The sequence below is a fragment of the Esox lucius genome, chromosome 15 (genome assembly GCF_011004845.1).
Source record: "Esox lucius isolate fEsoLuc1 chromosome 15, fEsoLuc1.pri, whole genome shotgun sequence".
Taxonomy (NCBI): domain Eukaryota; kingdom Metazoa; phylum Chordata; class Actinopteri; order Esociformes; family Esocidae; genus Esox; species Esox lucius.
This window is the reverse complement of record NC_047583.1, coordinates 5,105,523-5,126,677: the sequence shown is the minus strand read 5'-3', so window position 1 is coordinate 5,126,677 and position 21,155 is coordinate 5,105,523. Positions and strand designations below refer to the sequence as shown.

Sequence of the window (21,155 nt, the reverse complement as noted above, 5' to 3'; positions counted from 1 at the left end):
CCTATAAGATACCTCAGAATTCAGACTGACCCTTGTCCCCTGGCACAAACTGTTGCAACATAAAAACTAAGGACTGAGACGGGGGTGTTGGAGACTATGTAGTATCCAAGTAATGTTATGGAATATTTACATACACAGATGCATGTTTGGTATTAGTAGAAGGATAAGTGGCATTCTTCTTGAAGGATGTTTAGCCGGTAGTTTTCTCAGCAGTCAGGACCCACGGTGGAACATTGTGATCCAGAATACTGATGGCCAGAATTGGGGACAGAGGGTTGGGCTCCAGGCAGTTAACCTGGAAACCGATTGAGATTGAAGAATGGCAAACATTGAGACAGGTGAGTGACAACAAAACCAAATCTGATACTGTACAGTTTGTTTGTCTGGTTATTATCCAAATTCCTTACGCAGCAAGGCCCTTTTTATTTGGCATTCATCGTCCCACCCACCATCAGTCTATACAAATGTTTACATTGGAGTGATTTATCAGACAGTATTATACAGAAAACTTGCTTTCTCAATGTTAGCAAAATACTTTCCATGCCAATAAAACCATTTAAATTGAACTGAGACAGCGATATAAGAGAAACAGACAGACAAATAGAGAGTTTGTGAAATACAGAGAGAGATAGGAAACTGAGAGTGTGATAGAGACAAAATGAGAATAGAAGGACAGAGACCGAAAGAGCAAGAAAGATTAAGTGAGAGCCGGGAAAACACAGAGGGGCGAGACATTAGACCTCCGCGACAGAGAGTGAGGCAATGGGTGACCCTGTCCAAGTCACCCACTGCTTCCTCTCCACCTCCACCCCCTAACCATTACCCTAACCCATACCACAGAGAAAAGAGGAAGGCAACAAACAAAGACGAGATGTGGTGTCTTTCCATTTCTCTTCGTTCTTCATCTCTCCATTCCATCCATCCACCCATTTATCCCTCCCTCTAAAACTTAAAAGAACACATCAGAATCCAGTTAAGTTGTCTTTACTGGGACATAAGTCAGTACATAAGTCAATACCTACCTGTTGGAAAAATGTAATGAAATCACATCAGAATAGGTTCAGAAGCTCCTAATATTTTCCCATGCAGTCACAGTCCATGAAACTTTCTCAGTGGCATTTAAATATAGACTTTGACAGCAGAAACAGAAAGATAAACAGATGGATGGATTTTTATCGGCATGAGAAAATATAATCAACATAAACAGCTCAAATAATAATTCTTTAATTATCTTTTTTAGATAGAGATATATATATATATATATATATCTATCTACACACAAACACACATTTTTCTTGAATAACATTGATTTTTATGGTTGTTAGAAGGCATATTAAGATGGTATGGCAGCAAGTTAATAAAGCTAATAACAATTCAAACGTCTTTGTTTTTTAGCAGATAGCCTTATCCAGAATGACTTTGCGAAGGAAAACCACATAACTCAGGATTAGCAATAACACCTCAGCCAACATAGTGGTAGCCATCAGCAAAGTCACTCCTAAAAAATTGACACTCTAAACTCTCACCGATCATTAATGTGGCCAAGCTCCTACGTACCACATTCTGATCCTTTGTTGCAAAGTGAGAATTTAATAATACTGTAGATTGCAGCTTCACTTCGAGCCGCATATGTAATCACCACTTTCTTATTAAATGTCTAATGAAAAGAAAGATTAAATCCATGCTAAAAGTGTTGGGTTTACTTTCTATTTTGCTGCAGGGAGTTTGTGCATGAGCAAACATCAATAGAAGCTGGGATAGATACAATAGAGTAAATTGGGTAATGCAATTTCAGACTAGAAAATTTCATGTAAATTATAGTCAGCTGTGAGGTATTTCTTATACTGCACTATCATGCAGTATAAGAGGAGACATAAAAGGAAAATCAGAAAAGCAAAAACTGAAACTTCTCAATGGGTGGGTGGTGACTTCAATTAGGATTTAGAGAGTTTTTTAGTTATTTTTAAAATAATATTGTTGAAAAAATACTTTAAAAGTCTTTCAGTTTGAATTTAAGCAGCAAATAATAAGCTTGAACAAATCATTACAAATATAGGCTTACGTAAGAATATGAAATTAATTCCAATACATTTACTGTCAATACAGCATAGCATTCTATATGTACTTAACATTTTCTGAAGTCACATGACTCTAACATGATGATACAGTATAGAACAAATTCTGAAGTCACAGCCCTATCCATAGTCACTTTGATCATTCACTAAATGATAGTGGCAAAGAATAAAAAACTGCACTATGGTATTAAGGTACTCGTGGTTACTGATCACAGCTTGGGTGTCATGGCAACCCCAATATTGTTGTGGGTGTCCTTCAGCCAGGAAATCAAAATGGTGTTCAACTCCGAAGGCCTGAAACAAAAAACAACAAAGACAGGTCACAGTTTTTCTTAAGCACTTTGGTACTATTTTCACAAGTATGAGGTGATTTTTCTAAACTGTTAGTACAAAACTCCAAACTGATCAAGAGCAAACAATGCAAGACACGTGTTTTCAAGTGACCCTTTGCTGAAGGTAATTTGAGACAGTAGCTTTAATTGTTTTCACAATAGGAAAACTCTTATTGTACACTACCCATCACAATTGACTGAAACCAATTTCTGTAATATCAATCCAATTATCAAAACCAAAAGACCAATTAAGTCATATTCAGGGGTGGGCCAACTATGGCTCATGTGGCAATTCCATCCGGCCCGTGGTAGATGCTAAGAGGGGAAGTAAAAAAATAACTCACCAGCCCATTCTTACATCTGAATCAGAATTGAAAATGTTCAGACATTAATGAGGGGCCTACCATATAAATGTTTTAACCTTTGTCCTTGTCTAGCCTGCAAATCATTTATGATTAAGAAATTATAAAACAAATGTGGCCCTCGAGACAAAAAGTGGGCCCTCACCAGTTCTACATGCATCGGTGCAAAAACACACAATTAATTTATCAAGCCCTGCAGGAAACAATGTTTGGCATGCTGAATCTAACCCTGACATTGGTCACCAGTGATGACATGGCTTAACCGTGAGCTGAAGGAGGGTGACATGCTCATGGGGATGGCGGCCATCATTTAGAAACTCAGTTTTTTTGGGATATGTCTGCATGAAGGATATGTTTCGCCGCCGTTGTCCAGGCACATACACAGTTTTTGCCAGGATGAAACTTGTTTCATCAGCACAGATGCACCTGTGTTGGTTACAACAGCTCAGTTTGGAGTTCTGGACCAGCCCAGGGGCTCTCTGACACACTGATGTTTGGAGTTCTGGAACAGCCCAGGGGCTCTCTGACACACTGATGTTTGGAGTTCTGGAACAGCCCAGGGGCTCTCTGACACACTGATGTTTGGGGTTCTGGAACAGCCCAGGGGCTCTCTGACACACTGATGTTTGATACTGTGTGTAGTACTCAGTCAGTGTAAAATGTGCTTAGAATTTTGAAAAGAAAAGTATTTTTGCTGATCTGTTGGGTTTCTCGTATTAAGAGTTGTGAAAAATGACCATATACCTGTGCAACTAGTATCAAAGCGATACAATTTTTTGCAATACTGTGCACTCTCATTCACAAACACACTCAGACATATACACACTCTCACAGACACACACAAACACACTCAGATTGTCTGTCACTTTGAAGCCTACCTTTCCATCTGGGTCCAGTGGCCACACTCCTCAATGTGTCCTCTGGTGAGGTTGGTGATCTGACACACACACACACACAAAGAGAACATAAATAAAAAAGTGTGTGTATGTGTTTTGGTGTGTGTGTGTGTGTGTGTGTGTGTTCTCACCAAGTTTTCCATTCCCTTGGAAAAGACAGGCAGCAGGACAGGGTCTTTACCAGCAGTCACCATGAGAGCTGGCATCAGCAGCTACACACACACGCGCGCACGCGCACACACACAGGAAAACAGAAGTACTCAACGGTCATACTTGAGTAAAAGTATAGACAACTTGGTAGCACTTTATAATACACATTCATTAGTGCTTACGAATCACTAAATAATTCCTCCATTATTTGTATGTGTTATTAACTAACTGACATTTAAGACCTTTTAAAGTATACAGAAATAATTTATGAGATGTACTATCGAACCGTTTAATAATTACGTTTGTCTAAGTGGCATCCTCTTCTGTGATGATTTATACATCATATTTACTTTATTTATACTTGGGCTGGTGTTACACATATCAAAATGAAATACAATGTATAAATCTTAAATACAAAGAACAACAATTACTTTTGTGTTCCAATTATACATAGGTAATTAACAACATGAAAATAAATAAAATAAATGCTAAAAGAGACTGGACTGGGAATAAAGTAATCAAAGACACACCAACCTTAGCCCTGGGTCTAGAGCATAGCCATTTCCAGTTGCGCTCTGTGTTTCGGTACCAGTTCAACGGTCCCCTGATAAAACATGACATTACATAAATACCCTAAATAAAAAAGCTGACAAAACATATTGTACTTTAATCTTGTAATAATCATTTGATTTTAAATACATACTTTTGAAGTATTGAACAAAAAGCAAGACAGGAATGCCTACTGGACAAAAATGTATTTGCTTTCTTACATAGGAAAAATATGTTTTATGGGCAAAACATTAGACCTTTCACTCAAAGCCTTGGTTGCACAAAAAGCATTTATCTATTAAACTTTTATTTTAGCAGAGGAGGTCAAGCTGAGAGCAAAGGACTCTTTCTGCCCTGTATCAATACAACGAATGGGGAGAAGGCCCCAAAAAGAAAAACACAATTAATCGGACACAAACACATCATGGTTAATATTCCTTGATCATCCTTTTGAGTTGCTCTAGAGGCACTAATTAATTCCTTTTAAAATGTTGGAATTTATTCCAAATGTGAGGTGAAAAAAAGTTTACCTAACTCCATGGAGATTGCAGGTATCTCTAGAGTTGACCATCCCTAAGACCTTGTTTAATAGTTTGTACTTCTTTATGTCAGCAGAAAAGTAAGGTATGGTGGGCCAGCCTACTTTCTGATACCGAGAACGATGATGTGTGCTGAAACAATCCCCAGTAATAAAGCGTAATGAACTATGATAAACTGTATTAAGAAGTTTTAAAATTGAGGTAGAACCATTCATACTGTATAAATAATAAACATAATCAATAACCAGCATGAAAGTCAACTGAACCGTATGATTTCTGATAAATAATGTTGTAAAGGAAAGATTTTCATCAATCAATATGCTCAGGTATTTGTATGCATGAACGCATTCAATAGGAGCACCATTAAGAAAAAACTAATTCAAATTAACAGGCAGTTTTGGGATTTTGAAAATAACAACTTGTTTTTTTCAGAATTTAACCCCAACTTCAAATCAAAAAGAGATCTCTGCAGGACATTAATGTAAAGGGAAAATAAAATTGTGCCAAAAGATGATCCTCGAGGGATAAAAAAAAAAAAGGATTTCACCCATTCTTTAAACTCAAACGGTCCTAGAGTTATTTTACTGTTAAAAGACTGCATTTTTGCCTTTATCTCAATTAGTTAATCAGTGGATAAAATGAGTGTAGAAAGGATTAAAGGTCATGTAAAACACTAAGTGGAAAAATATATGGACATAGGTGGGTTGGGCTTCTATCCTTTCTCTTCTCTGCTTGTGTGTGTGTACCTGAATCCCTTGTCTTTGTACTGATTGATGTAAAACTGCAGGGCATTCTCACTTAGCATGGAACTCCTGGGGATCTCCTCTGGCAGTCCAACAAGCAGACCACCTACATGCACACACGCACGCACGCACACACACACGTGAAAAAGTACACCCCTTGGAAATGTGTCTTTGCTGACATATTTGGATACATGATAATTAAGTGAAATTCCGACAACATTAATTCATAAAATAACTCAATTTAAAAAAAAAAAACACAAACGATACTTAAAACCATTTATGCAAATAAAAAAAACAGGTATGCAATTTCCTTAAAATGTTTTAATTATTACAACCCCGCCTTTTTCTTCACTAGAATTGTGTGCAGCAAACGGCTACATTAAGTTATTTCAGTCAAAGTGGGCACAACCAGCTTTTCAAGCTAAGGCTGTACTTACCGTACTCACTGCAATTGTGTTTCTGTTGAATATTGATGAATAAATGATTGCCAAGTATAATCTTTCAGTTTCATTTGTTTAATTAGTTGACCTTTATCTCACAATTGTTGAAGTGAAGATTACATATGCATGACTGCCTTACTTTTTACATGACTGCCTGTACAAACACCGGAGTGCTGTATGTACATTTGCATTGTACCACACATTTCACAGCACAATTTATCTTAGTCTTAGATTACAGTCAGTATTGGTCAACCCTTCAGCCCCAACCCAGACATTGTGTTATTTGCAACCCGATACATGGAAACCCACAGAACAACCCCTTAGTCCCAACCCACCAAACAGAATCAGTGTTTCCCCTACTTTTTCCGCAACAGGAAGGGGCTGGTATTGCATGTTGAAACGCTGACATCAACGACACAAAAGGCTGGATGTGTGAAATACTACAAAAGCGTTTTAATGTACTGTAAAAATGTCCTCCCTATACACCAGTCTCTCTTGCTTGTCAACTTTATTTTCTTAACATTATTTGACAATCATTTCTATAATAAGTCAATCCCTAATAATAACCTATGTACTCCCACTCAATTAACATTCTCTAAAACTGTTCATGAATCAACTCCCAGATTCCTAATAAAAGCAACTAGCTACAAACTAATGAGGCAATATATATTCCATGAACAGTATATTTATAACACAATCCCTCTCCAAAACTAATGAGCACAAGCAAATAAACAACAGTAATAACATCAAAATAGTACTTTTTAGGGGGCCAAAAAACAAAGTTGCTGGAACCCACTTATGTTTGTGCGTTTTATTATTATTATTCTCCAGGGCCATTTACAGTGGTCCATAGCTCGGTCCCCTCTGGTTCAAAACGCTCCAAACTTTGCCTGATTGTAGACAGGCAAGGTCCGAAATACCTTGGCCATCATGGTACCCATACTCCTCATGGTGGCGCTGTAGCACTCAGTCGAAAATGGACAAAGTGAGGCTCAGATCTCATGAACCGAATGTCGTAGAGACACGCAACCAAGTTCCAGATATACCCCTTCTTGTGCTGACCAAAAAAGTATTTTAGGTCTTTCAAAATCGCCCCTTGGATTTTCCTCCATTTTGAATTTGGTGAAAAACTTGTTAACGACATCTCTTCCGAGACCTCTGAACAGATTTGGTTGACAATCTGTGTAAAGGACCACTGGACCATTGTCTTTAAAAGTTAATCTCAATATGGCCTCCATTTTAACTTCTGAAAAACTCGTTAACGACATCTCCTCCGAGACCGCTGTACGGATTTGCATGCCGTTTGGTGTGAAGGACCTTTGAACCATTGTCTTTAGGAAAGTTGATTTCTGAAATAGTACGGCCAAAATCAGCGAATGAAATTGAGCTGGGTGGGTCTATGATTTTAGAACTCCATTAATCCCAAATGGAACAGCTAACAGCTACCAAACGAAACATACTTGTAAATGTGTCTGTCAGGAATGGACAGAAAAAGTCACATACAGAAATACCTCTTGGGGGCGCTAGAAACATCAGATGTTTCTCATGATTTTGCCGTAAATAAAAACACACTTAAACAACATCTCCGAAACCACTGAACAGAATTGGTTGAGAATCTGTGTAAAGGACTATTGTCTTCAAAAGTTATATAAGAAGAGTTGATATCTCAAACAATATGGCCTCCATTTTGACATCTGTGAAAAACCCATTAACGACATCTCTGAGACTGCTGAACACTTTTCAGTTGGCCAACATTTCTACAAATATTAGTTTTTATTAATATCCTTTCTGAGATACTGAATTTGGGAATTTCATTAGTTGTCAGTTATAATCATCACAATTAAAATAAAGAAACATTTGAAATCTATCAGTCTGTGTGTAATGAATGAATATAATACTTTCACTTTTTGAATGGAATTACTGACATAAATCAACTTTTTGATGTTATTCTAATTATATGACCAGCATCATATATGCACTCCTCCCTCCACACATTATATTCTCTCCACACACAATCCACACTCTTCTCCCCCCACTCCTCACCAAGAAACATTCTTTGCTCCACACACATATTCCTACCCTACCCTCAACTCCCTCCAAATACACTTTCTTTTATCTCTCTTTAAACACACTCTTTTATCTCCACAATGACACACACATGCTCCTGTCACTCAGCAAACAGACATTCCTATTTTCATCCAAGAAACCAGACTCCTCCCCCACAAGCTCAGTGTCCCATATCTACACACACACACACACACACACACACACACACACACACACACGGTTTTTGCCAGACTGCATAAGTGAATCTGGCCAAGAAGAGCGAATGTCTCTTACTGAGTAAGTGAGGGAGTGATATGCTATCCCTTGTTAAAAAGCATAGTGGTTAGAGACACAGACTGCCATGCAGCCGACCGCTGTTCCAGCCTCGCTGCACACAAAACAAATTAAAAATTAGGATTTGTTCAGAATAGACAAAAACTTTGGTGGCTGCAACCTTTAGTAGCTATGTTATAGTATGCCTAAAACAAAACGGTTATATTGTAAATGTTTCTGGTGGATTTTCAAAATATGCCGCTATGTGCGCTATTTGGGTTATTATAGATCACAACCCATTCAGACTATTTGGACTGCCTGCAGGCCCTGCGGTGTAGTGGGAACATCCCAGTCCTTTAATATTGTGACCCCAGTTCAATTCCCTTCTCAGACATTCCAAATTCTGTATCTCAAATGATTATCCACTAGGTGCTTTTCAGCCTTCACACAACAATACATATTTCTAATACCATGATTTTCATATATTTGAGAGAAGAATTGTATTACTTGACCCTTTAATACTGTTATTGTTTTCCAAAGAAAGTAACCAGCCATGAAGTGATTGGAGTCATTGATTTCGTAATAAGTAGGCTGTATAGCTATTAGCTAGCCATCTATAGTAATCTTTGTACAACAGTACACTTCAGTTCCGTTAACAAATGTTTTGTTGCCCACTTTATCTCATCAAAATTATAATGGCTGGAGTAAAATTTATATTTGGAGAGGATAGAGAGCTGTAGGGGCTAACAGTAGCCCCTGTGGTGTAGTGGGGACACCCCTGTTCTTCAATATTCTGACCATGGTTTGATTCCCCTCTGAGATGTTCCAGATTTTGTATTTCAGAAATGTATATCCACTCTGTAGTTTTCAGCCTTCACAAAACAATATATATCCTCTCTGTAATACCATGATTCTCATATATTTAGGAGAATAATTGTTTTACGTGACTCTTATTGTTTTCCAAAGAGACGAATCAGCCATGGAGTGATTGGAGTCATTGTTTTCGTTATAAGTAGGCTGTATAGCTATTATCTATACTGTCTTTGTGCAAGACTACTCTTTAGTTCCATTAATAAATGTTCTGTTGTCCACATTATTTCAGCAAAAATGTAATGGCTGAGGTAAAAGCTGCATTCTGCTGTTTATATAGCGTAATGATTAAAGACAGTCTGCCACATAGAAAACCGGGAATTGAAATCTGCCAGCGACAACAATATTCATCCCTTCTAATCGGAAGAGCTAGGATTGCCTGGTTATTCTTTACCTTACATAAAGAATTATTCAAACAGTAATTTTGTTTAGTGTATATTTTTCAACTAACAATACACACTATATATACACCACTGACTTTTATTTTGAAGGCAAAATACGAAAATCTGAAGTCTTGTTGTTGGCCTTAGAATCTATAATGTTGCCTGCATGACACAAATCTATTGTAGGCGATTGTAGCTATCCAGTTGTGACAGTTAGCTAGCTAGCTTCTTACCTTTGGTTGTCGCTCAGATGATGGCTAACTTCTTTATCAGTCACTTACTGACAGTTCAACACAAACGTGTGCATGCACAGACATAACCAGTTACGTTTCTCTGACCTCATTCGCTATCTAGATACTCCGACCGTCGGGTGCAGGACGTTGTTGCTCTGCTCTGATGCTCGCGCAATGGTAAACTGCGCACAGCATGGTAAAAATGTTTTTCTGTGGTGGTCACAATTTAGAGCGCTGCTCTGATTACAATACCCTTTGTCCCAACCCACCAATCAAAATGCTAGTTTGACACATGAATCCCCATAGATCAACCCCTTACTCCCAAACCTCCAATAAGAAATGTAGTTTGACTTCCTGTCAGACTCACCTCTGGCACAAACTCCAGCAGTGCTTAATGATGGAACATCAGCCTGTAGAAGAGCATAGCAGACATTTATTCACTGAAAGGTGAGATTTGCAAAAGGTCACTGTTTTCCCCTGTGCACTTGTTATTGCTTTGGTTGATGAAGGCATAATGTTGTTCCCAGAAATGTCCACCCAAGTGTGAAAGATCCAGTGGACCTATCTGTCAAACTTGGTTTTCATTAGAATACAGAGTGCCTGGAGAATCTCCCAGCGCATTACTCATAGTCATAGTTTAGAGAACATCATCAAATGTCATAAATACCACCAACTTAAGCACCAAACCCCTTCATTTCATCCCTTGATGTGAAATGAATGAAGATCACAGGACTTTAGCACACTATTATCCAGACCGACTTGCAGTAATGCACACATAAAATGTCATACCACCCCCCCCCCCAAACCCACGACCCAGGGAGTCAAACCAGTGTTACAATCTCAATGCTTTCACCTGATTTCAGGAATTAGATGTAAATGATTGAAAATATTGAGCGTTTGTGTGTACGTGTCTCACCTCTCCACTGCCACGGAAGAAGATCTTGAAGGTCCTTGCCAGGTTCTTCTCCAGTTCAACCTCAGCTACACCCTGAGGATGCATTCCATTGGGTTAGTCTTTATTTAACCTTGAACGGCAATCAACAAAACAAGTATAAAAGTTAAGGTTTCCTAACAGTTTAATTTTGGTTTATTTTGTTGCAGGTTGAAACTGATTCAGTTGTTCCTAAAGAGAGGCATTTTCATCTTGTATACCGGTTGACTTTTCCCTTTAGCCCTACCCATGGCTCTATTAGCAAAGCAGTGTGATCCGTTGACAATTATTTTTCTCCTTTACACCATTGGACAAAATCTAAATTTGGGGCTAACCCAAAATCATTCTGGGCTAAAACCCTGGACGCCAGGTCCTGCTTTTTTGTCCAAGCAACCATTATTTAATTGAACTAAGGTTTGAACACACAGAAATTCAACACTTTCACACAAACACACACCGGTTTCTGGAAGTAGACCTGGTAGTCGAAGATGGGCACAGTCTTCATGAACTCCATGGGGTTTTTGGAGGGGTCCACAGGAAACAGAGGAGTGTTCAGAGATGCTACAGCCCTACACACACACAAACACACACACACACACACACACACACACTTTACTTATTTACTATACCTTTACTGAAGGACTGTCAAAGATAACTTGTTACTACGTTCAGTTACTTTAAAACATATGTTCAAAACATAATCAGTGCTTAACTTCAGTGGGAGCTATTGAGATCACAATGTAGAAATTGTGACCACTTTTAAGCCTAGACATCACCTAAAAGGACAATGCCTTGTAAAGGTTAGGAGGTGTGATTCAGGGTAGGATGAAATACCTGCACACCCAGCAGTTCTCCACACAGGGGGGATGATGTGTTTTATACAGTAGACTAACATAGCGGTTACTGTACTTGGTACCTTGGTCAAAAGTACATTGCTAAGAGATAGTAGAACCATGGCATCAGAGACCACCACCCTCCTATTGGATTTACATGGGCTTTTGAGGGGCAAAATGCACAAAAACATAATGCAATTGATTTCATACAGATTCTTTTTTATTTAGGGACAATTATAATCACATTAAAAAATTGTGATTAATTAGTTATAATAAGTTATTATTTCAAATCGTTTGACTGAACTACTTTTCAGGGAGTTTGTGTGTGTGTGTGTGTGTGTGTGTGTGTGTGTGTGTGTGTACATACTGGACTCTCTCTGGATGACACTGGGCCATGTTCCAGGCAAAAGATCCACCCCAATCATGGCCAACCAGAGTCACCTGGGGAATACCCTGTTGAGAGAGGTAGTGTTCAGCTTTTCCCGAAGTATCCAGGATGGCTTAATACAAAGGGCTGAATATTAGACTGGGACCAGAGCTATAGTGGTAGACACTAGGAGTAGGACCAGAGCTATAGTGGTAGACACTGGGCGTAGGACCAGAGCTATAGTGGTAGACACTGGGCGTAGGACCAGAGCTATAGTGGTAGACACTGGGCGTAGGACCAGAGCTATAGTGGTAGACACTGGGCGTAGGACCAGAGCTATAGTGGTAGACACTGGGCGTAGGACCAGAGCTATAGTGGTAGACACTGGGCGTAGGACCAGAGCTATAGTGGTAGACACTAGGCGTAGGACCAGAGCTATAGTGGTAGACACTGGGAGTAGGACCAGAGCTATAGTGGTAGACACTGGGCGTAGGACCAGAGCTATAGTGGTAGACACTGGGCGTAGGACAGAGCTATAGTATAGACACTGGGCGTAGGACCAGAGCTATAGTGGTAGACACTGGGCGTAGGACCAGAGCTATAGTGGTAGACACTGGGCGTAGGACCAGAGCTATAGTGGTAGACACTGGGAGTAAGACTAGAGCTATAGTGGTAGACACTGGGAGTAAGACTAGAGCTATAGTGGTAGACACTGGGAGTAAGACTAGAGCTATAGTGGTAGACACTGGGAGTAAGACCAGAGCTATAGTGGTAGACACTGGGAGTAAGACCAGAGCTATAGTGGTAGACACTGGGAGTAGGACCAGAGCTACAATGCTAGACACTGGGAGTAGGACCAGAGCTATAGTGGTAGACACTGGGAGTAGGACCAGAGCTAGGGTAGTAGACACTGGGAGTAAGACCAGAGCTATAGTGGTAGACACTGGGAGTAAGACCAGAGCTATAATGGTAGACACTGGGAGTAAGACCAGAGCTATAATGGTAGACACTGGGAGTAAGACCAGAGCTATAATGGTAGACACTGGGAGTAAGACCAAAGCTATAGTGGTAGACACTGGGAGTAGGACCAGAGCTACAATGCTAGACACTGGGAGTAGGACCAGAGCTAGAGTAATAGACACTGGGAGTAGGACCAGAGCTAGAGTAATAGACACTGGGAGTAGGACCAGAGCTAGAGTAATAGACACTGGGAGTAGGACCAAAGCTAGGGTAGTAGACACTGGGAGTAGGACCAGAGCTAGGGTAGGACACGTGGAGATAAGTTCCAAAGAATAGTAAAGAATGCAAAGACTAAGACCAGGTGTGAGACATCTTTTACAGTTGAATGACTCACCATTTTATCCATGAAAGTCACAAGATCCTACAACAGATAAGAACGGTCAGCAAACCAGTACAATTAAGCCAAGAAAGATCCACAGACATTTAGTGACCGTGCTGTACCTGGCAGATCTGTTCCTGTGAGTACTCCTCTATGTCTGAAGAGATGAGAGAAAGAGGGAGAGAAAGTGAGCAAGAGAGAGTGAGCGTACGAGAGAAAAAGAATGAATGAGAGAGAGAGACTTGAAAAGTGTTTTGAAAAGGAAAATCATCTCAGTGCTGTAACTGTTCTCTGGAAAATGAAAATAACATTCCACAGAATAACACACAACAACCACAGCCCTTTGGCAATTATCCAGTTTACACTGAGGCTAGAATTAAACATCCAGTGCATTTGAAATAATTCAGACCCCTTCACTTATTCACTCCTTCCAAATTGATTATTTTCATATCGATCTAAACACAGCACCCCATAACTACCAAGCAAAAACAGTACCACGGTTGACACAGCATGTCGGAGCTAAAACGAAGCCACAAGGTTGAAGGAAGCTCAAAGATCGGATCCATAGAGCTCAAAGATTGGATTGTGTTGAGGCACAGATCTGGGGAAGGGTACCAAAGAATTTCTGCAGCATTGAAGGTCACCAAGAACACAGTGGCCCCAATAATTCTTGAATTGGAACCACCAACACTCTTCCCAGAGATGGCCAAACTAGAGATGGCCAAACTGAATAATCAAGGGAGAACAGCCTTGGTCTGGTAGGTGACAAAGAACCCAAAGGTCTGACAGACAGTTCCCAAGTTCCTGTGTAGAGATGGGAGAACCTTCCAGAAGGATAACCATTTCTTCAGCATTCCACCAATTGAGCCTTGCATGGTAGGGTGGCCAGGCGCAAGCCACTCCTCAGTAACAGGCACTTGATAGCCCTGCCACAAGTTGTAGAAACATCTCAGGGATGATCAATGGAAACAGGCTGCACATTAGCTCATTTTCAAGCATCATAGCAAAGGGTTTAAAAAACATGTAAATGTAATATTTATTTTTTAAAACAAAAATGTAATTCACTTTAGAATAAGGCTGTAACATAAAATGTGGGAAGGAGCCTAAATACTTTATGAAATGCACTGCATTTGCCGCAATTAGAGAATCTGACCAGTAATTGAAAGGTTGCTAGATCAAATTCTGTGCCAGCAAAAAAGTAATTTCTTCCAAGATGTTGCTGTAAATTACAAGGTGTTCTCAGTCAACGTATTTGGAAAAATAAACATACAAAAATGAAATAAATGTAACAACATTCAGTGAAATATCTACGTATACTTGGTATAGTAGCTTCCTTGGTAACAAAACAAAAGAAAACTGTCTTGCTAAACCAAACCACCATCCATAGCTTGCTTCTGTTACTTCCATTCAAATCCAATTCAACAATTGTGTTACTTCCATGCTTCGGTTACATGCATTCAAATCCAATTCAAACATGCCAACATAGTCATTTGATTTCTGCTTTCAAAAGCAGCAAATTAATTCCTACCTGGCTTATATACAGAACATGGTAGGGAAATGTTCTAGTCACCTGTGAGGAAAAAAAACCCTCTTCTAAGCTAAGCCTTAGAAACACTTAACTCAGTGTGGAAATCTTGTCGTGGTTACAGGCACACTGAACAATGTCTGTACATCAACAAGGCCATGGAGCTGACTGATTAAATAATATCTCTGGTTTGTTGGAGTTAAGGCCTTTTAAGGCAATTGCATAACAGTGAAGCATATTACACACTACATGATGACGAGCCGGTTCAAACCAGTCTATTTTACAGAAGAGAAATGAGGAAATGGTTAATTTTAAAAGATGCGAATGGCACAAAATGGCAAAAGGGTTGTATTTTAAACTGTGAAAGCATTCAGCACATCTCTAATGTGAGAAAGTATAAAACAAAACCAAAAAGTGATTGCCTCATGCACATCATGTACAGACAGACACAAACCTGGAGGAGCTGTGGATTCCCCAAAGCCCTTCATGTCCAGAGCTAACACCCTAAACCCTGCATCAGCAAGGGCCGGGATCTGAGAGACAAACAGACAGACTGCAAGTTAGCAGGGTGTGTGAGAGAGGGAGAGAAATAAAAAGTTTGTACTAGTGTGGGTGTGAATTTACCTGGTACCTCCAGGAATACCAGGACTCAGGGAAGCCATGACACAACAAGACAGGAGGTCCCGCCCCCATTTCAACATAGTGTACTTTAACACCAGGCTAGATGGATTAGATAGACAGAACTTTAGACTTCCTTTATATTGAAGCACAACCCCGCTTCCAAAAAAGTTGGGACTCTTTTTAGAACTGTGTCACTGATATCAAATTCAAAGTGGTCATAGATTTTTCAAGAAACAATAAAATGTCCCAGTTTCAACATTTGATATGTTGTCTTTGTACTGTGTTCTATTGAACATTTAGGGTTCAAATTATTTCCACATCACTGCATTCTGTTTTAATTTACATTTAACACAGCGTACCAACAATTATGGAAACAAGACTTGTTCAAAATACATTTCCATTACATTATCTCAGCCGACCCCATAACACATTAGTTATACTATCCAGACCCAGTCTAAATGCCTGACCCTGTGTCTCTCCTGTAGAGGTCAGCGAGAGAAAAAATATTAAAAACCACAAAAAGACGCAAATGACATAAAACAGAACTTCCCAATCTTTCAGTGTTTGTTTGTTGTCACCTTGATGCTGACGTATCCATGGGAGACGGTCTCTGTGCTGCAAACGGCTGGTAAGATTTCCCCTTTTATAGCCTAAGACACACACACACGCGCACGCACACGCGCACGCACACGCGCACGCACACGCGCACACACAGATGTATGACTTGTCTGTGAACACTTTGCTGATTACATTTTATGTCTTAAAGTGTGTGTGTGTGTGTGTTACCTGTAGTCCAGCGAAGACCTCCACTTGTTTTAAAGCTTCAGTCAGGTCCTTCACAAAGACAGCGGTCATGCCTAACGCCTCTGCTGCTCCCACCCCCTCATCATCATCAGCCAACCACAGAGCCTGAAATATAGATTGACAGGTCATGTGTGTACTCACAACCTTTGGGACACAGACTGGCCACAGCTAGGCAAAAGGTTAAACTGCTAGCTTTTCTCATAGGGCAACCATGGGAAAATGTACCAAAATGCAAGGGGTTGTCGAGTAAACGACTACATCCAGTCACTAAATCCCAATACAATTGTCTATGTAGTTGGATCAAACCCTTTTAAAGCCTCCTAAACAAAAGTGCAGTGTCATGTTAAGATCAAATGACCTCTATCACCCCTAGACACGCAAGGAAAATCTGCTCATGAAAGTTGACACCTAAACTGTTTATAACTAATTTGTTAATGACCTTGTTCGCAGATTTAATCGTTGATACGGTAGCGAACTTAGCTAGGTATCCAAAGCTACAATATGTACTGGATGAGGATGTTGAAATAGTAATTTTGACATGACACCAATTAAATGACACAATTCACAATTTCGATACTATGAAAAAATATTTTATAAAATAATTGGCATTCCGTGACACAGATTTCCTCAGAGCTTAATTGTCTGACCAAATATTTTTTTCAGATTTGATAATATGAAATAGTTCTGTAATTATATATATATATTTTTTTTAATAAATAGACCCGTGCACTTCAAGCACTCTGGGTCCATTTATTTTCACAGCAACAAATTCTTGCAGATGTATGACGCAATTATTCCGCGGTATCATTGAAACTGCCTCACTGTGAAAAACAGAGATCAGATCAGTTTCTTCCTTAAATTTGGCACCAAATTAGAAACTATCTATCTATCAGTTCTTGTGACATCCTTATTACTGGATCTACAGAACTGCCTCTATGGACAGGCAGGTGAGCTCTACCTATTCCAGGAGAATTACTGCTAGACCCTAGGTGTGTGTAAGTGTGTGTGTGTGCGTGCGCGTGACGCTCATGTGCCAGTGTATGCTTGTGCCCCAATTTGTGTGTGTGCTTGTGTTCCAATGCATGCTGTGTTTCTGTGCGCGCGCACATGTGCGCATGTGACTCAAATATGCGTCCACCTGGTTGGGAGACACTCCCAGCTGTGTGAGAGCAGAGGTGAACAGGTCAGCCTCCGGGACCCTGTGGCCGGTACGACAGGACTGCAGCACCACGTCGAAATGGCCAGCCAGCAGATTGAGGAGCCGGCCGGAGCTAGAGCCACACCCACTGTCATCCACCCACCGGTTGGCTAAGACACCTGTCAGCAACCCTGGAAGACAGCCCAACCTGTCATGTGACCTTAGAGCAAGACTGTACTTCTGCATGAAAATGTATCTTTCAACCGTATTTTAATATGCATCGACTGTACAGCAAAGACAGGCATTTTTATTTTATTGGCCCAATATTTATGGAGGGTAATGGGTTTACTGTACGTGGACTATATCAAGCATAAGGGTTCATACGAAGAGGCACTGAGAGAGTTTCTATCCACGAGTGGTCACGGGATCTGCCAGAACATCTATATTGACTGATCAGCTGGGCACACATGCAGTCAAATACACATGCTCTCACACACACGCGCATGCACCAACGCATGCACATATTCACAGGCACGCATACACACACACACACACACACACACATTTCAAATGTGAATGCAAATACTCTACAATTAACACCACAGGCTACTTCTTTCTGTTACTTCTATTGCTTCTGTTTCCTCTTGCATTGGTGATTGAAACTGAAAGTAGGATTGTCCGTGTGTGGTTTGCCTGATTTGGCTGCGATTTGATTTTCACATCAACATTTTCAGTTAACTTTAACATTTCGTGTGGATCAATCAAAAAAAGCACGAAACACGTCCCAGGGTTGGCCATGTAGACAGGGTTGGCTCTGTGTGTCAGCAGTGCGTGCGTGCGTATTACCTTCTCTGTGGAGTGTAGCTGCAGTCTGCAGAACATTTGCGTTGACAGTGGACCTCTCTCTGAGTTCTTCTAAAAGGCTTCTCACTGAGAACCCGTCAGGGAGATTCACGTTCTGTTCTGACGCTGAGTTCACACACTCGGCGTCAAACTCTGGGATCATCTACACACATGCGCACCCACACACAGTTAATAATAAATGTGTTAATATTATAATATGCTGATGTCATTTTCGATGGATAGATAGAGTGCGTGTGAATGTGAATGTGTGTTGCATGTGTGAACGTGTGTACTTGTGTGATAGTGTGAATGTGTGCATTGTGTTGCATGTGTATGTGTGTGTGTGTGTGCCTTGCCTGAGACAGTGTGAGTTTGCCCCTCTCTGCTCGTTTCATGGCACTGTCCTTATTTGCCACAACCTTCCCCAGGAAACCCCTAAAACACATCAATACCACATACCTACATTTACACACCACATGCATATTACATAAGTAGACACTGAGGTAAAGTTAGTTTTATATTCAGAGATTCAACAGACATTCAACAGAGATTCGAAGAAAACATTTAAACATTAAAAACCAATTGCATTCCTCACTGACAACAATGAGTGACTTATCAAAATATTCTATATTAGGTTGGATAACTTTCACAAGCCTTTATTTGATCGAACAATCAAACATAGATTTTATGCACATTCTCTAACATTGAAAAACACTACTATATCGTAATAACATTTTCAATGTTTCATAGAAACTTAATTAATGGCGACTCAGACTGGCGCAGGGGAGTTGGAGATGAGCTGCACCAGTTGATACTTTGACATTAATCATATACATCAATCTGTATTTACGGATCCCTTTAAAGCAGTTGAAAAAATTTGTTGAAAATGTATGTTTAAGATTTGGATCAAATTAAAGGTTGTAAAAGTTGTTCAGCCTACAGTGCAATATTTTGAACTTGGAATTAAGTTTATGTGATACTTAAAAAAAAAAAAAGTTATTGCCATATAATAAAGTTTTTCAATGTTAGAGAATGTGCATAAAATCTATGTTTGATTGTTTGATCAAATAAAGGATTGTTAAAGTTATCCAACCTAATATAGAACATTCTGATAAGTCAGTCATAGTTGTAAGTGAAGAATGCAATTCGTTTTTAACATTTAAATGTTTGCTTTGAATGTCTGTTGAATGTCTGAATATAAAACCAACTTTACCTCGGTAATGTAGACAGTAACAGAACCACTCAACTTTTAATGGGTTATGTATTATATTCCCTATAGCCTACTTAAAAGAGCGTAGACATATTTTCGCCCATGTTAATTTTATGGACTCCGTACAAAATCGATTGGCCTCAAACTGAACACTTAAACGCTGGCCAATTTGGGATATGGGCGGACTCGACCTCCGACTAAACATTGTTGCATAGAATAATGTGCATAAACCATTTAACGCCAAATAAACAACAACTCACCTTTACACAGAACACAGGCAAAATAATATCTAGTTCCTACCTCGGGAGTTTGTGAGTTTCTTCGAATTTGAGGAAAGTTTCTGCAGGTCCTGGAGAAACAACAACTCCCCACAGATTGAACAAAACCGCTTTCTTGGTTCCCATTTCAAAGATGTTTCTGTCCGAAGAGTCTCGAACCAAGGCTTAAAGGATACAAAGTGTTATTCTGGCAGTATAGGTACCAAGCCGTAATAAAAAATACTTGTTCACAAATGTACTTTGACAGAGAACTCTCGTTAAAAACTCCTCCCCAAAATGAATAGATGCGTTCCACCTTTTCTTTTAGGCGAATTGCTGCTGGCGAGCAGCGAAGAAAATGCCCCTCCCCTCTTCAGGCAGTTTTTTCTTTACAAAGATACAAGGATTTGTAATTTGGACTATATATTTCTTGCTTCAAACATTTTGTTTCTCCACATAGGAAAACAGTGTTTAGCTTTCATCTAACTATAGACAAACGTATATAATGGACGCACATAAAAACTCAGGTATTACGGTTTACAGGAGTACATATTTGAAGTTTTTCCAATAAATTCAAAATGGTGAAAAATCCATTATGGCTGACTTCATATTTTCCTGAGGCAAATTAAAATGTCTTGAAAAATGACATGCTTACTACAGCACTACCCATGGACCAAAAAGTTACTGTAATTTATTGATGTGTTTTTAATTATATTTTTAACTGAGTGTTGTTAGGCCTTTAGCCAGGTCATAATTGTACATTTCAATTGTTTCTAAATTGGCTTACCTGATTACATGCACACCCTCCACTTCTCAGCGCCATGTAACCATGGAAAGCTCTACCACCACGAACATTCCCATCTTTCTCCTGTATCGTCCTGAAACAAGTTTCACATGAAATCGCTGTTTGATAGCCCAAATGCCTAGAGAAAGTGTATAATCAGACCCTCTGTTGGCCTACTTGTAATGGCTTTCCATCACATCAGAAGTTCAACAGAACCCTCGCACTCACACTGACGACGCCAATGTCACAAAATGAGCCACGCCCCTTGTTGAAGTGAGGAGCGATAAAAGGCTTTCGTACAGCATCCAGATTAGGAACATTATCTTTCCTCCCCAGAAACTCCGTTCTTCCTCCTTCTCAGTCATCACCCCTCCCCCGGTCAAACGTCGCCCCTCCCTTGGTCAAGTATCCGCTCTCCACTTGACAAACATCACCCGTTTAAGCTTCAGTCCTCTTGACGATTGACAAGGGGAGTGCTGACGATTGACCAGGAGAGGACTGAAGCTTAAACGGGTAATGTTTGAGTGGAGAGCGGATGGACAGTGGAGAGCGGATACTTGACCAAGGGAGGGGTGATGACTGAGAAGGAAGATGAACGGAGTATCTGGGGAG

General features: G+C 39.9%; 1 protein-coding gene across 3 annotated transcripts; it reads right to left on the bottom strand.

Moving 5' to 3' along the window:
- Positions 1-1,208: 1,208 nt before the first annotated feature.
- On the bottom strand, positions 1,209-20,857 carry ephx2 (epoxide hydrolase 2, cytoplasmic). Of its 3 annotated transcripts, XM_010901689.4 has the most exons (22): positions 20,772-20,857; positions 20,547-20,637; positions 20,076-20,146; positions 19,803-19,944; positions 18,649-18,727; positions 18,296-18,455; positions 17,450-17,640; positions 16,294-16,416; positions 16,086-16,157; positions 15,511-15,606; positions 15,341-15,419; positions 13,484-13,518; positions 13,377-13,403; positions 12,023-12,108; positions 11,280-11,391; positions 10,808-10,879; positions 10,259-10,301; positions 5,650-5,752; positions 4,350-4,419; positions 3,797-3,877; positions 3,648-3,706; positions 1,209-2,369 (listed from the first exon to the last, which is right to left on the bottom strand). In XM_010901689.4, exons 4-22 carry the CDS (start codon positions 19,904-19,906, stop codon positions 2,285-2,287), a joined length of 1,677 nt encoding a protein of 558 aa, XP_010899991.1. In that variant the 5' UTR covers positions 19,907-19,944; positions 20,076-20,146; positions 20,547-20,637; positions 20,772-20,857; the 3' UTR covers positions 1,209-2,284. The 3 variants fall into 3 exon arrangements, with proteins under 3 accessions (XP_010899991.1, XP_019909889.1, XP_010899992.1); XM_020054330.2 differs by lacking the exon at positions 20,772-20,857 and having other exon boundaries at positions 20,547-20,753; XM_010901690.4 differs by lacking the exons at positions 20,076-20,146; positions 20,772-20,857 and having other exon boundaries at positions 20,547-20,753.
- Positions 20,858-21,155: the final 298 nt, after the last annotated feature.